The sequence below is a fragment of the Balaenoptera borealis genome (assembly GCF_965194805.1).
Source record: "Balaenoptera borealis genome assembly, chromosome: 11".
In the NCBI taxonomy this organism is placed as follows: Eukaryota; Metazoa; Chordata; class Mammalia; order Artiodactyla; family Balaenopteridae; genus Balaenoptera; species Balaenoptera borealis.
In genome coordinates, this window is record NC_138868.1 from 7,435,192 (window position 1) to 7,449,215 (window position 14,024).

Sequence of the window (14,024 nt, forward strand, 5' to 3'; positions counted from 1 at the left end):
TTAGGTGGATGGAAGTGATCCACTAAAGGCAGGGAGACTTGTGCAGCGAGGGTGTGGGCTCTGCACAGGGGAGAGGCTGCCTCGGACAGGCGTGTGGATCACACATCACGGTGACGTTCCCTCTGATTTTCTCAGTGAAGTAGGAAGCACGGTCATCAGCGGAGCGTGAGGGTGGAGGAGAATGTGTTGGAGGCTTGAGAAGAGAGGAGGGGATGTGCAACCGCCATCTAGAAGTGCGGGAGGGAGCGTGGACCGGGGAAGGACGGTAGGACTGTCGGGCAGTACTGAGGGCCTGTTCGAGGTCTAGGATCGTAAACTTAAAGCGAGATGAGTGAGGTCATCTGACTCCACAGGCATATTCAGGGTCAAGGGTGCAGGTGCAGAGTAGGTGGAGGGGCAGATGTAACCAGGTCGGGGGTTTTGCAGTGAATGTGACCAAAACAGAGAGGGTCAAGGGGGTGGAGAGGGTTTGCAAGGGACTCAGGCTGGGCGAGGAGGGAGGAAAGCACACGTGGGAGGTGAGGGAGAGTGGAAAGGAGCTAGCACCAAAGGACCGGCTGTCTGGAGGGGTGGAAGAACTCTCCAAGTCCGAGTGATGGAGGGAGCGAGGTGGGAAGGCAAAAAGGAAATCAAATGCGTTAGCTCCCTGAAGGGATTTCCATCAACACTCACAGGCCAAAACGTTCAGGGAGGGGCCGTACGATCTTCCCAGCCAAGAAGGGGACAAAAGATTGATCGAGTTATTGTCTGGTGCCTACAGCAGCATAGACATCAGCTGATTCCAACAGCCTGAGCCAGAGTTCTCCGGTGTCACCCACTCAGATGTCACATGCTCTTGTCCAGATGTCATGTCTGTGGCTTCACATGTTCCTTCCAGGAGAGGGTGGGGCAGGACCATGGAGCTGCTGCCTCATGGTGTCATCACCATGTCTGCTCCTCAGCTTATCAGCTGAGCTCGGTGTCTGGCTGGCTGCCTGGTTGTGGGTGTCCTCCTGTGCCCTCGTAAGGAATGTGTGTGCTCCCCACACCGATGGCCTTCTGATAAGATTATACCCTGGGTGCTGATAATCAGCTCTGCAAGGACTGTGGCTTTCTGGTGCACCTTCCTGAAGTCCCTGATCACACTATACCCTACCCCTAGTCCTGCCACGCTAACATGCTAACCCTCCCAACCAGCACAAGGGGACGTGGGTACGGTGGTGCAGGTGAATGGGGCTGCAAGCAGTAGGAAGGGGGCTGCTCTGAGAGGGTGCTGTGAAATCACACACACACACACACACACGTGCACACACAAAGTCTACCATGCCCAGCTCCCCCAGATTTCCAGGCATCTTTGGGCCAAACAATGGGTTGCAGCCTGGGGACGTCCCTGGTGGTCCAGTGGCTAAGAATCCGCTTTCTAATGCAGGGGATGCGGGTTCTATCCCTGGTTGGGGAACTAAGAGCCCACATTCCGAGGGGCAACTAAGCCCGCACGCCGCAACTACTGAGCCCGCGCACTCTGGAGCCCACGCACCACAACTAGAGAGCCCGCGTGCCACAACTAGAGAGAAGCCGGCGTGCCGCAACTGGGGAAGCCCATGCGCCGCAACTAGGACCCAATGTAGCCAAATAAATAAATAAATAAATATTTAAACAACAAACAAACAAAAAAACTCCAATGTGTTGCAGGCTGGCTGGGCAGAATCCCAAGGCAGGATAGGCCATGGCAGGTGGAAGGAGTCACACTTGAGCCCCAGAGACCTTCCCAGCCCGGCCTGGCTGTCTATGAAGTCTGAAAGAGGCTTATACCGAGTACTTGGTGGCTCTCTCTCCCTCTCAGCCCTTATACATGCCAGGCCATCTGTAAGGATGGCCTGCCACTTGCCTTCTCTGCGTGCTGAATACCTTCTCATCCTTGGAAGATTCCCCTCAAGTGTTCCCTTCTGGACAGAATTTGTCATTCTCTCCACTGGGAGCATGTCGGTCCTCCCTCTATAGGGGCGCTTACCACATGGTTGAACCCAAAGCCTATCTGACTCCCTTGCTAGACTTGAGTTCCTGGGCACCTTGGCTTCCCCAGGGCCTGGCATGGATGTGGCATAGGGCTGAATAACTGAAAGATGCTTTCAGGTATGAGTGAAGGAGTGAATAAATGAATGGATGGATGAATGAATGGATGGATGAATGAATAGATGGATGGATGAATAGATGGATGGATTCCTGGTAGGGTCAGGGGATGGAGGTCAGCTTGTCAAGAAAGTGTGCTTCTCCGGCTCTGTCCTCTAGAACAGTCTTCCTTTTTTTTTTAATTTAATTTACTTTTTGGCTGCGTTGTGTCTTTGTGGCTGCACGCGGGCTTTATCTAGTTGCAGCGACTGGCGGCTACTTTTCGTTGCAGTGCGTGGGCCTCTCATTGCGGTGGCTTCTCTTGTTGCGGAGCAGGGGCTCCAGGCACACGGGCTTCAGTAGTGGGGGCTCGCAAGCTTAGTCGCTCTGTGGCATGTGGGACATTCCTGGACCAGGGCTCGAACCCGTGTCCCCTGTGTTGGCAGGCGGACTCTTAACCACTGCACCACCAGGGAAGTCCCCAGTCTCCTTTTCTAAGAGTCCCACTTCCTCCCATAAACTGGAACCCCTGCAGGATAGTTACAGAGAATTCTTCTGAGTCCCTCTTCTTCCCTTAGCTCTAGGCTTAGCATTTTAAGGGGTCAGATGAGGCAGGAGTGGCTAAAATGTACTGAGTTCCTACTACGGGCCCAACACCACGCTAGACATTTTTACAGATGTGGCCTTGTTTAATGAAAACAGCACCACAGTTTTGTGAAATAGGTTCTATTATCCCATTTTACAGCTAAGAAAACAGGCTCAGAGAAGTTAAGTGAATTGCCTAAGGTCACACAACTTACGTCTAGCAAAGGATGGGATTTGAACTTAAAACCCAGTCAAGTAGCCAGGGCTGGATGTGCTGGAGATGGAATGACACCAGGGAAACAGGGGCAGGGATGGTGGGCAGCAGGCCCAGCCCCGCTCTGGAGACAGGGGCTGAGTTCTAGTCCTACCTTGGCCTCTCCTACTGGGAGACCGTGGGTGAAACTTTGTCCCTCTCCAAGCCTCAGCGTCCACGTATGGGTTTGATGCCCCTTGGAGGTCTCTTCCAAGTGAATGTTGCAGAAATCGAGCTGGATGTGAAGAGCTCTTGGCCCTTCCTGCAGGACACTCCCTTACTTTCCCTGCCAGCTAGTGGCCAAAGGGCAGGGCCACCTATTAGGTAATGGTTAACTGGACCTGACACCCCATCTATAAGGAGCCACAGCAGCTGGCCAAGACTCTGCAGGATGCAGTGCGTGAAGGTGCTAGGAGGGCTGCTGGGGGCCGCTGCCCTCTTGGGGCTGGGGATCATCCTGGGCCACTTTGCCATCCCCAAGGGGACTGACCTGCCAGCCCCCAGTGCCTCAGCCTCCCAGGACCTGGACCTGGAGATCCTTGAGGCTGTCATGGGACAGCTCGATGCCAACAGGATCCGGGAGAACCTTAGGTGAGAGGCCTGCCCGTGTGCCCCTCCTGTTTGCCAGAGGCTCCTCCCTGACCCTGGGCCCACCCTTCCCTCTGCCCACCCTGCAGGGAACTCTCCAAGGAGCCGCACCTGGCCACCAGCCCCCGGGATGAGGCACTGGTGCAGCTGCTACTGCGGCGCTGGCAGGACCCGGAGTCAGGCCTGGACTCAGCCGGGACCTCTGAGTACGAAGTGCTGCTGTCCTTCCCCAGCCAGGAGCAGCCCAACCGTGTGGATGTTGGTGAGGTCCTGCTCTGGCCTGGGGAGGCCTGTGGGCCGGGGGAGCCGCCGGGCCCAGCCCGGACACTGCCCTCTCTCCACAGTGGGTCCTGCTGGGGACATCCTCTTCTCCTCCCAACGAAGTGAAGAGAACCTGACTGGGGAGCAGGGGGACCCCAATGTGGTGCCACCGTATGCTGCCTATGCTCCCCCCGGAACCCCGCAGGTGGGCCTGGGACACCCTCTCCCTGCTGCCATGGCCCAGCTCCCGCTGGCTCCTACCCCAGCTGCTCCCATCCTGACCCAGGGGCAGTTGAAGAAAAGCGCCTCAACTGGGGCTCAGCCCCACCCAGAATTTACTTGCTTCCACACTCCACTACGACTCCTTTTGCCCATCACTTATTCAACAAACACTAATGGGCCCTGCTCAAAGCCAGACCTGATACAGGGTACCTGGACACAGAGCAAACCAGGTGTGACTTTGTCTTGGGGAGCTTATAAGCTCTAGGCGAGGTTGGGGGACAGAATCTAAATCCTTCCTCCTGCCACTCAGCCTTTCCCCTTATTTCCTGGGCCTGGCTCTAAGGGTCACCTTCTCTGGGGAACAGGGCCTCCTCGTCTATGCCAACCGGGGCTCGGAAGAAGACTTCATGGAGCTATACCATCAGGGCATCAAACTCCAAGATAGCATCGTCCTGACCCGCTATGGGGGTGTAGGGCGCAGGGCTAAGGTAAGCAGCAGCCCCCAGTGCAAGGGGCTGGGTGGGGAGGGGGGCTGGCAGTGGGCAGGAGGATGTGCGAGGGAAGGGGATGGAGCAGGGCTGAGGGGTAGGCCAGCCCTGGGCTCGGGGCAGGAGAGGGTGAAGGACTCCTTCCACCCACCAATGGCCTGCTTTGGCACTCTGCCCAGCCAGGCTCTAGCCCATTGATTGGCCCAAAGAACACTTAGGTGCTGTGCGACCTTGGATATCTCCCCTAACCTCCCTGAGCCTTGGGAAATAAAGGAATTGGGCAAATTTTTCAGCTTTGATATTCTGGAAGTCTAAGTCCTCCTGTGAAGTAGTTCTTCTGAACTTTCGACTTAAATCCCTCCTGCTGTCCCCTCCTCAACAACTTGCTTCTTTTCAACACAAAATTTTGACTGAGGGTTACATGTCTGTGTTTTTTTAAATGTTTACTTACTTATTTATTTTAAATATAAAGAGGTATAGAGTGGGAGCAGGGACTAGGGAGTTAGTCTTTAGTGGGTCCAGAGTTTCAAATCTGCAAAATGAAGAGAGTTCTGGAGGTGAATGGAGGTGATGGTAGCACAATAGTAGGAATATACTTAATGCCACTGAACTGTATGCTTTAAAATGGTTAAGATAGTAAATTTCATGTTATGCGTACTTTATCACAATTTAAAAAGAAGTAAAATAAATACATAAATAAAAGATGTGCCCATGATAAGAGCTGGAGGTAAAAAAATGGAAAGAAAAGAGAAGAAAAGAAAGGGGAACAGGCGTGGTGGAATTATACAGATTATGAAACTTCCAGTTTTAAAAAAAAAAAAAGTACAGAGTGAAAAAGTTTTCTCATAATGCCATCCTCCCAAAAGGTAGCTTGTTTGTTTGTTTATGGGATATGTATCCAGAGTTTCTTTGGGAAGAAGAACATATGAAGATATATTCTTACTTACTTCTCCTTTTATATAAAAGTAGCATACAATACTGCTCTGAGCTATGCTTTTTTCACCTTAATACATCCTGGAGATCATTCTCAATTGGTACATAAACTCTGTCCTTGATTTTTTTTCTTTTTAATGTACTTTTTTGTTTTTACTGTCCTAAAATATATATAACATATATTTTACCAGTTTACCAGGTTAACCATTTTTAAAATGTACAATGCAATGGCATTAAGGATATTCACAATATTGTGCAACCATCACTACTATCCATTTCCAGAATGCTTTCATGGTTCCAAATGAAACTCTGTACCCATTAAACACTAACTCCCTTATTCTCCCTCTGCAGCCCCTGGTAACCTCTATTTGACTTTCTGTCTCTATGAATTTGCCTCATCTAGGTACCTCACATAAGAGGAATCATGTGATATTTGTCCTTTTGTGTCTGGCTTATTTCACTTAGCATAATGTTTTCAAAGTTCATTGATGTATCAGAACTTCACTCCTTTTTAAGACTGAGTAATATTCCTTTGCACGTTATATACTAGGTTTTTCTTATCCATTCATCAGTGATGGACAGTTGGGTTGTTTCCACCTTTTGGCTACTATGAACAGGGCTCATATGAACATGAGTTTAGGAGCACATCCTCCTTCTTTTATACAGCTGCATAGTACTCCACTGTAGGGTACCTCAGTTTATTTAATGACCCGATTGATGAGCCATTGCCTAGGCTCAACAGTCTTTTGCTGTCTCAGGCAGCACAGCAACAAATGACTTGTGTAAGTATCATCTTGCCGGTGGGAAGACAGATCTGTCCTGGCTTCCACAGTGAGGGAGGGAGGAAGAGGAACAAGATGTGCCCCCTTCTCGCCCCTCCCCTAAACACAGTCTCCTCTGCCTTCTGCAGGCTGTGAATGCTGCCAAGTATGGGGTGGCTGGGGTGCTGGTGTACACGGACCCTGCAGATATCAACGACGGGAAAAGCTTGCCGAACGAGACCTTCCCGCACTCCTGGGGACTTCCTCCCTCGGGGGTGGAGCGAGGCTCCTACTTTGAGTATTTTGGGGACCCCCTGACTCCTTACCTTCCAGCCAACCCCTCCTCCTTCCGCCTGGACTCTGACAATGCCTCAGGATTTCCCCCAATTCCCACTCAGCCCATTGGCTTCAAGGATGCAGAAGTCCTTCTCTGGTGAGCTTTTGCCCTGGGGTCTCCTGCCCACTCTCCAGTGGCCCCCTAACTTCAACCCCCGCACCCATATTTGCTCTGATGGGCCTCCCCCTCCTCCCCAGCAACCTCCAGGGAACCTCAGCCCCGGCTGCCTGGCAGGGAGCCCTGGGCTGTGACTACAAGCTGGGGCCCGGCTTCCGTTCTGATGGTATCTTCCCAGCAGGCAGGTGAGATGGGGCCCCCTCCTCCCCCAACGCTCCCCTTCTCTTCCCTTGTTATGCTTCCTTGCCCCTGGTTTCCTCTCTGCTCACTTCAAGGCCTGGCCTTTCCCTTTCTCCTGTCTCCCAACCCCTCCCTGATTCCAGAATATCTGTCTTGTCTTTGGGGAAGCCTGTGAAACAGCTGCGTGCCCCACAAGGCCCTGTGGGGTCCCCCCACCACCTCATCTTGGACCTCCATTCTCCAGCCGCCCCCTCTCTTGAACACACCAAGCTCCTTCCCACATCAGGGCCTCTGCACTTGCTGTTCCTGCTGATGGGAACATCCTTCCCCACGCTCTGTCATTCCTGGCCAGCACTAACCTCCCCACCCGCCACCAGATACCTGTCAGTGTCCTCCCGAGCCCCTTCACTGCCTGCAGTTGTTCACTTCCTTGGGGTCTGCCTCCCTCAGGAGAGGGAGGCCCCACGAGGGTGGGGTCCATGTCTGTCTCAGTCATCGCCCAGAGCCTGGTACGCTACTGGCATACACTAGATATCCAATAAGTGAGTGACTACAAAGGAGAATTGGAATCAGCAGAGCTGGGCTCTAGCCTCGCTGTCTCTCCCGGTATTTCTGGGCAAGTGACCTTGCCAGGTCTCTTTCCTGCTCTGGGCCTCAGTTTCTCCCACATTGGTGGAGGGGAAGACTCCTAACATCCCTACACTCCCCCAGCCAGGTGAACGTGAGTGTCTACAACCGCCTGGAGCTGCGGAACTCCTCCAACGTCCTGGGGATCATCCGCGGGGCCGTGGAGCCTGGTGAGCGCCTCCTCACTGCTGCCTGCGCCCCCAGGACCCGGCCCTGCTCTGAGCGCCCCTGACCACACCCCCTCTACCCACCCTGGCTCCTCCTCTCGGGTGTCTGACTCTGCTCCTCCCGCCAGACCGCTACGTGCTGTATGGAAACCACCGGGACAGCTGGGTTCACGGGGCCGTGGACCCCAGCAGTGGCACTGCTGTCCTCCTGGAGCTCTCCCGCGTCCTGGGAACTCTGCTGAAGAAGGGTGAGCGGATCCTGCTCCCCTGGTCCAGGGACTCTCTCCCCAGGAGGTCACCTCCAGCCCAGTCCTCCCTGAGCTTTTGGGCGTCCTGTCCCCCCTCCTCTCTCTCATTCTCCAGTGCCCACTTGGGCGAAGCTTGAGGGCCCTGGGGGCAGACATGCATGGACACCAGCCCTGGCCTCGCTCGAGTAGCCCAGTGTGGTACAGGGAACTTGTGCAATACCTTCTGAGGGTTTCCTGGGCCTCTCCAATGAAGCGAGGCCAGATGTGGCCTCGAGCGAGGCAGTGCCCAGGCTCTGCCCTCAGGGAGTCTCAGCCCAGTTGAGGCAGGGGTGACGGACAATCGTCAACTCAACACATATGTCCCCCATGGCTACTATGTGCCAGGTCAGTTCTAGGCACTGGACATCCCCCAGTGAACACCAGAGTTCATGCTGTAATGACAACTGTGAAACGTGCTATAAGGAAAAATATCTACCAGGCTTTCCAGATGCAAGCCAGAGCTCAGGGAGGCAGCAGTTTTGGGAGCGGTAGGGGTGGAGATCCAGGTGGAGGGCACAGCATGTGGGAAGCAGCAGCTGGACCAGGTGGCAGAGCTGTATATTTCCTAAAAATGAGGACATTTTCTTTCCTAACCACAGTGCAACGCTCAGAATCAGGAAATTAACAATTTTGCCAATTGTTCTGAAAACTTTTGTTTTATTTGTTTTTAAATGGGCAAAGTACTTTATTTTATTTACTTTTTTGGCTGCATTGGGTCTTCGTTGTAGCACGCGGGCTTTGTCTAGTTGAGGCGAGGCGGGGCTACTCTTTGTTGCGGTGCGCGGGCTTCTCATTGCGGTGGCTTCTCTTGTTGCGGAGCACGGACTCTACGCGTGCGGGCTTCGGTAGTTGTGGTGCATGGGCTCAGTAGTTGTGGCTCGCGGGCTCTAGAGCGCAGGCTCAGTAGTCGTGGCGCACGGGCTTAGTTGCTCCGCGGCATGTGGGATCTTCCCGGACCAGGGCTCGAACCCCTGCATTGGCAGGCGGATTCTTAACCACTGCGCCACCACGGAAGCCCCTGTTCCAATAACTTTTAGAGCAAAAGAAATTTCTGGTCCAAGAACAAATCCAGGATCACACGTTGCACATGTAGTAGTTGCATGGGTCGTTTGTAATAGTTTCTTAGCTGTTCTTTCTTTCATGATCCTGATATTTAATTTGTTGACTGTCCCTCAATTTGGGTTTGTCTGATTAGATTCATCTTATGCATTTTTGGCAGAAAAAAATGGGAATTTTTCATTGCAAGCATGTATCATTTTATACTTAAAAAAATTTTTTAGGGCTTCCCTGGTGGCACAGTGGTTAAGAATCTGCCTGCCAATGCAGGGCACACAGGTTGGAGCCCTGGTCCGGGAAGATCCCACAGGCCACGGAGCAACTAAGCCCGTGCGTCACAACTACTGAGCCTGCGCTCTCGAGCCCGCGCACCTAGAGCCCGTGCTCTGCAGCAAGAGAAGTCACTTCAATGAGAAGCCTGCACACTGCAACGAAGAGTAGCCTCTGCTCGCTGCAACTAGAGAAAGACTGTGCGCAGCAATGAAGACACAACACAGCCAAAAATAAATAAATAAAATTTAAAAAATTTTTTTAAAATTTATTTATTTATTTTTGGCTGTGTTGGGTCTTCGTTTCTGTGCCAGGGCTTTCTCTAGTTGCAGCGAGCAGGGCCCACTCTTCATCGCGGTGCACGGACCTCTCACTATCGCGGCCTCTCTTGCTGCGGAGCACAGGCTCCAGACGCGCAGGCTCAGTAATTGTGGCTCACGGGCCCAGTTGCTCTGCGGCATGTGGGATCTTCCCAGACCAGGGCTCGAACCCGTGTCCCCTGTATTGGCAGGCGGATTCTCAACCACTGCACCACCAGGGAAGCCCTAAAAATTTTTTTTTACTTTTATTTATTTGGCTGCACCGGGTCTTAGTTGTGGCACTCAGTATCTTTTAGTTGCGGCATGCGGGATCTAGTTCCCTGACCAGGTATCGAACCCAGGCCCCCTGCATTAGAAGCGCGGAGTCTTAACCACTGGGCCACCAGGGAAGTCCCTATACTTAAAAATTTTTGGTTTAAAACAAAAAGATGAGGAATGATCAAAGGGGACCGAGTTGCATCCAGAGATGGGAGCACAGCCAGGAGCCCATAGTGCCGTGGAGGGGGAGGGGGAGTCTGAAGGAGGTGAGGGGGCAAGCAAGGACCTCGGAGGCTTCCGGGAGGTGGCTGAGGCCTGTGGCAAGAGCAGCGAGGGCACAGAGACTGGAGATGGAAGCCAGGCTGCGGGAAGCTATGAGAAGCAATGTGGGGCATTGGTTAAGCCCCTGGACTCTGGAGCCAGGCCTTGGATTTGAACCCTGGCTCTGCTGCCTACCAGCTGTGTAATCCTGGCAAGTCATTAAACTTCTCTATGGCTCAGTTTCCTCAATGGAGACAGTCATAGTCTGTCCCTCACGACGTGTTGTAAGGATTTGGCTCAGTATGGATAACGCTCTAAGGAGAATGTGAACGTATCATCACCAAGTGAAGACGATTAGGGGAGAGTTTTGCATAGGATGCACGGAGGAGAGAGTTGGGGGACCTCTAATCAGCACGGCCAGAGAGAAGAGGGGGATAGGGCATTCTGGCAGAAGGGACCACCTGACGGAGGCAGATCGGTGTTGGCGACAATGTTGGGGGGGGGGGTTTCACAGCAGAGGAGGGGCGCTGGTAAAAGGAGGATGGAGCCTCAGGGAAGGCTTGGCCAGGGAGGTGCCAGGACCTACCTCCAGTCGCCTGTGCCCCGCCCATTCCAGCCCTCCCTCCCCTCCACATCCTCAACCTTCCCCCTAAGCCACCCCAGGATCCGAGGGATCTTGCCCTCCAGCCCTTTATCCCCCTCCCCAGGCACCTGGCGTCCCCGAAGATCAATCGTGTTTGCGAGCTGGGGGGCAGAGGAGTTTGGGCTCATCGGCTCCACAGAGTTCACGGAGGTGAGCGAGCCCCGCAGCTCGGCGCTCGAGGGGATTTCCGGGGCAGGGCAGCGCGGGGCTGACGGGGTCCCATCCACCTGCAGGAGCTCTTCAGCAAGCTGCAGGAGCGCGCCGTAGCCTACATCAACGTGGACATCTCGGTGTTTGGTATGAGGGGCGGCTGGGCTTACTCGGGGAGGAGGGAAACGAAAGGGCGGGGCCCGAATAGAGTCTTTCTCGGATCCCCTCACAGCCAATGCCACCCTGAGGGCGCAGGGGACGCCCCCGGTCCAAAGCGTCATCTTCTCTGCAACCAAACAGGTGGAAATGGGAGGGGCTGGGAGCTGGGCCGGGAGGAGGACGGTCGGGGCGGGGCGGGGCTACACGGGGTAGGCGGAGCTGGAGCTGGTAACTTATTAGAGGGGCTGGGGGTGGGACTGAGGCTGCGGGGTGGGCCTTGTAGGACACGCAGGACTGTGCGTGGGCTGGAAACTCGGGTGGGCAGAGCGGAGGACCAGCCTGGTCGTTGGGCCTGCGGAGGGGCCAGCCCCGAGACTGGATCCCCCTCCCCTCAGATCCCCGCACCAGGCCCCAGCAGTCTCAGCATCTATGACAACTGGATCCGATATTCCAACCGTAGCAGCCCGGTGTACGGCCTGGTCCCCAGGTGATCCCAGGGCCGGGATGGGGACTCCGGGCTGGTGAGCGGGCCCAGCGCCCTGCAGCCTGACCATCTTCCTTCCCGCAGCCTGGGCACTCTGGGTGCGGGCAGCGACTACGCACCCTTCATTCACTTCCTGGGCATCTCCTCCATGGACATCGCCTACACCTATGACCGGGTAAGCGGACACCCCTCCATCCCCCAGCCCGGTTCCTTGCTCCACCAGCCCCCTCCTCTCCTTCGGGCTGCTCCAGTGCAAACTGCATCCGGCTCCATCACTCAGTAGCTGTGCTACCTCAGCCAAGTTTCTTTACCTCTCTTGAGCATGTTCACCCTCATCTATGTTATTTTATCAAATTTAAGATACAACTGAGTATAAGATGCACTGTTATGATATGCACTATTCAGGAGGGAAAAAAAGCACTGTCAGTTAGTTGCAGGATGACACTGACTGTAAGAAGCATCCTGATTCCAGAGATCTTAAAATGTTTATCTCAGAACAGATTAAATAACAGTATAAAACAGGGGTGGTCTGAGGGTAAAATGAGATAAGGGATGCAGAGTGCCCAGCCTGTCTCCCTGTTTGATGCTCCAAAAGGCCCTTTCTCCCCTCCACGGCTACACCACTCTTGAGTGGTGGAGTTGGGATTTGAATCCTCTTGTCTGACTGCAAACCCCAGGTTCTTCTCCTTCATCTGAAATGGGAAACTGGCACCTGACCCAGCTTTGCCACTTATTAGCTGTGTGATGTCAGGAAGGTTACTTAACCTCTCTGAGCCTGCTTCCACCTCTGTAAAGTAGGAATCCTAGAACCTTCCTCACAGATGTGGTGACAATTGAATTGAAATAACGTCTCTACATTGTACACTTCCTTCCACTTCCCATCCCAAGCTTGTCACCTCTGGGTCTTGTTCCCCCAGAGCAAGACCTCAGCCCGGATCTACCCTACCTACCACACAGCCTTTGACACCTTTGATTACGTGGACAAGTTTGTGGACCCTGGTGAGGACGAGGGCAAGGGGCATCCTGAGGCTGGAGGAGGATGGGCTGAAGACTGAGCCCTGGCCTTGTCGCCCTTCCTGCAAGGTTTCAGCAGCCATCAGGCCGTGGCCCAGACCGCGGGTAGTGTGCTTCTCCGGCTCAGTGACAGCCTCTTCCTGCCTCTTAATGTCAGTGACTACAGCGAGACCCTCCGCAGCTTTCTGCATGCTGCCCAGCAGGACCTTGGTGGCCTGTTGGAGCAGCACAACATCAGCCTGGGTACGGAGCCCCCCAACACTGGGGCATGGGGAGCCCTGCACCCCCAGGGCTAAGATGCTGGCTGTTCCCCACAGGACCTCTGGTGACCGCAGTGGAGAAGTTTGAGGAGGCAGCCACGGTGTTGGGCCAACACATATCAGCACTGCAGAAGGGCACCCCCGAGTGAGCAAGGGCTGCAAGCAGCTGTCTGGGAGGGCGGCATCCAGGGCAGGATGCAGGCTGGCAGCTGGGCTGCTGGCTGTAGGGTGACCAGAGGGCCCTGTCACCTCCAGACCCCTGCAGGTGCGGATGCTCAATGACCAGCTGATGCTCTTGGAACGGGCTTTCCTGAATTCGCGAGCCTTCCCAGAGGAACGCTACTACAGGTGAGCCTATCCTGAAGCTCTTGGGAGGTGCAGTGAGATGAGGCTGGGTAATGGGCACCCGCCGGAGGGAGGAAAATGTCAGTTTTGCTGGCCTTTAGAGCACAACCCCGTCCCTTGAGACAGTTGGAGAGTCAGGCTCAAAGGATGGGAGGCAAATCGGTGAAGGTCACCCTGGGACTAGAACCTACATCTCTTCGCACCCCCAGTGGAGAGGGGCTTTTGTGCCTAGCTGTATACAGGAGCTCTTCCAGGCTGAAGCTCCCCTCTCTCCTGGTCCCTGAATGGTCCTGAACCTCCCCCATTTCTCCTGTCAGCCATGTGCTCTGGGCACCCCGCACCGGCTCTGCAGCCACGTTCCCGGGCCTGTCCAATGCCTGCTCCAAGGCCATGAACACAGGCCCCGGCTCTGCAGCCTGGGCTGAGGTGAAGAGGCAGCTCAGCATCCTGGTGGTGGCCCTGGAGGGCGCAGCAGCCACCCTGAGGCCTGTGGCTGACCTCTGACCCTAGCCCTCATTCTTCAGCTCCCATCCCCACCCTTTATCCTAACCCTCTCCCACTCCAGTTTTGAGTGTGTCCCCGTCTCTCCTGATGCTAGGAAAGGGCACAACCACAGGACCCTCTCAAACTTCTGAGGCAACAGTTCAGGGCCCCACCAGTGCAGACACTTGAAGGGAGTGACAAGCCCCAGATGAAACTTTCCCTCTTCCTGGCTCTTGGTTGGCAGCGGGTGAACAGGAGATAGGGATGGTGGGGATGGCAAAACCACCAACTGCTCTTGGTGGTGGGTGGGTGAGCATGGGACGCATAATGCCAACCTTAGATGTCAACTCAGAGACCACCAGAGCTACTCCTCAGCGACCAGTGGGGAAACTGAGGCCAGGGTGGATAGGGCATTACCCAATTTGGG

General features: G+C 54.5%; 1 protein-coding gene across 1 annotated transcript; it reads left to right on the forward strand.

Annotated features, from left to right (window-relative positions):
- The first annotated feature begins 1,365 nt into the window (after window positions 1–1,365).
- Window positions 1,366–14,023, forward strand: NAALADL1 (N-acetylated alpha-linked acidic dipeptidase like 1). Its single transcript, XM_082340890.1, has 18 exons — window positions 1,366–3,517; window positions 3,604–3,776; window positions 3,859–3,980; window positions 4,363–4,485; window positions 6,329–6,612; window positions 6,714–6,818; window positions 7,525–7,610; window positions 7,736–7,855; window positions 10,767–10,852; window positions 10,936–10,999; window positions 11,085–11,152; window positions 11,407–11,498; window positions 11,580–11,670; window positions 12,413–12,494; window positions 12,579–12,752; window positions 12,827–12,914; window positions 13,025–13,117; window positions 13,432–14,023. Exons 1-18 carry the CDS (start codon window positions 3,318–3,320, stop codon window positions 13,616–13,618), a joined length of 2,238 nt encoding a protein of 745 aa, XP_082197016.1. The 5' UTR covers window positions 1,366–3,317; the 3' UTR covers window positions 13,619–14,023.
- Window position 14,024: the final 1 nt, after the last annotated feature.

Coding starts and splice junctions, on each gene's coding strand:
- NAALADL1 (XM_082340890.1), top strand. CDS start 3,318: ATGCAGTGCGTGAAGGTGCTAGGAGGGCTGCTGGGGGCCGCTGCCCTC. Junction 12,915..13,024: donor CTGCAGAAGGGCACCCCCGA/GTGAGCAAGGGC, acceptor TGTCACCTCCAG/ACCCCTGCAGGTGCGGATGC. Junction 13,118..13,431: donor CCAGAGGAACGCTACTACAG/GTGAGCCTATCC, acceptor TTCTCCTGTCAG/CCATGTGCTCTGGGCACCCC.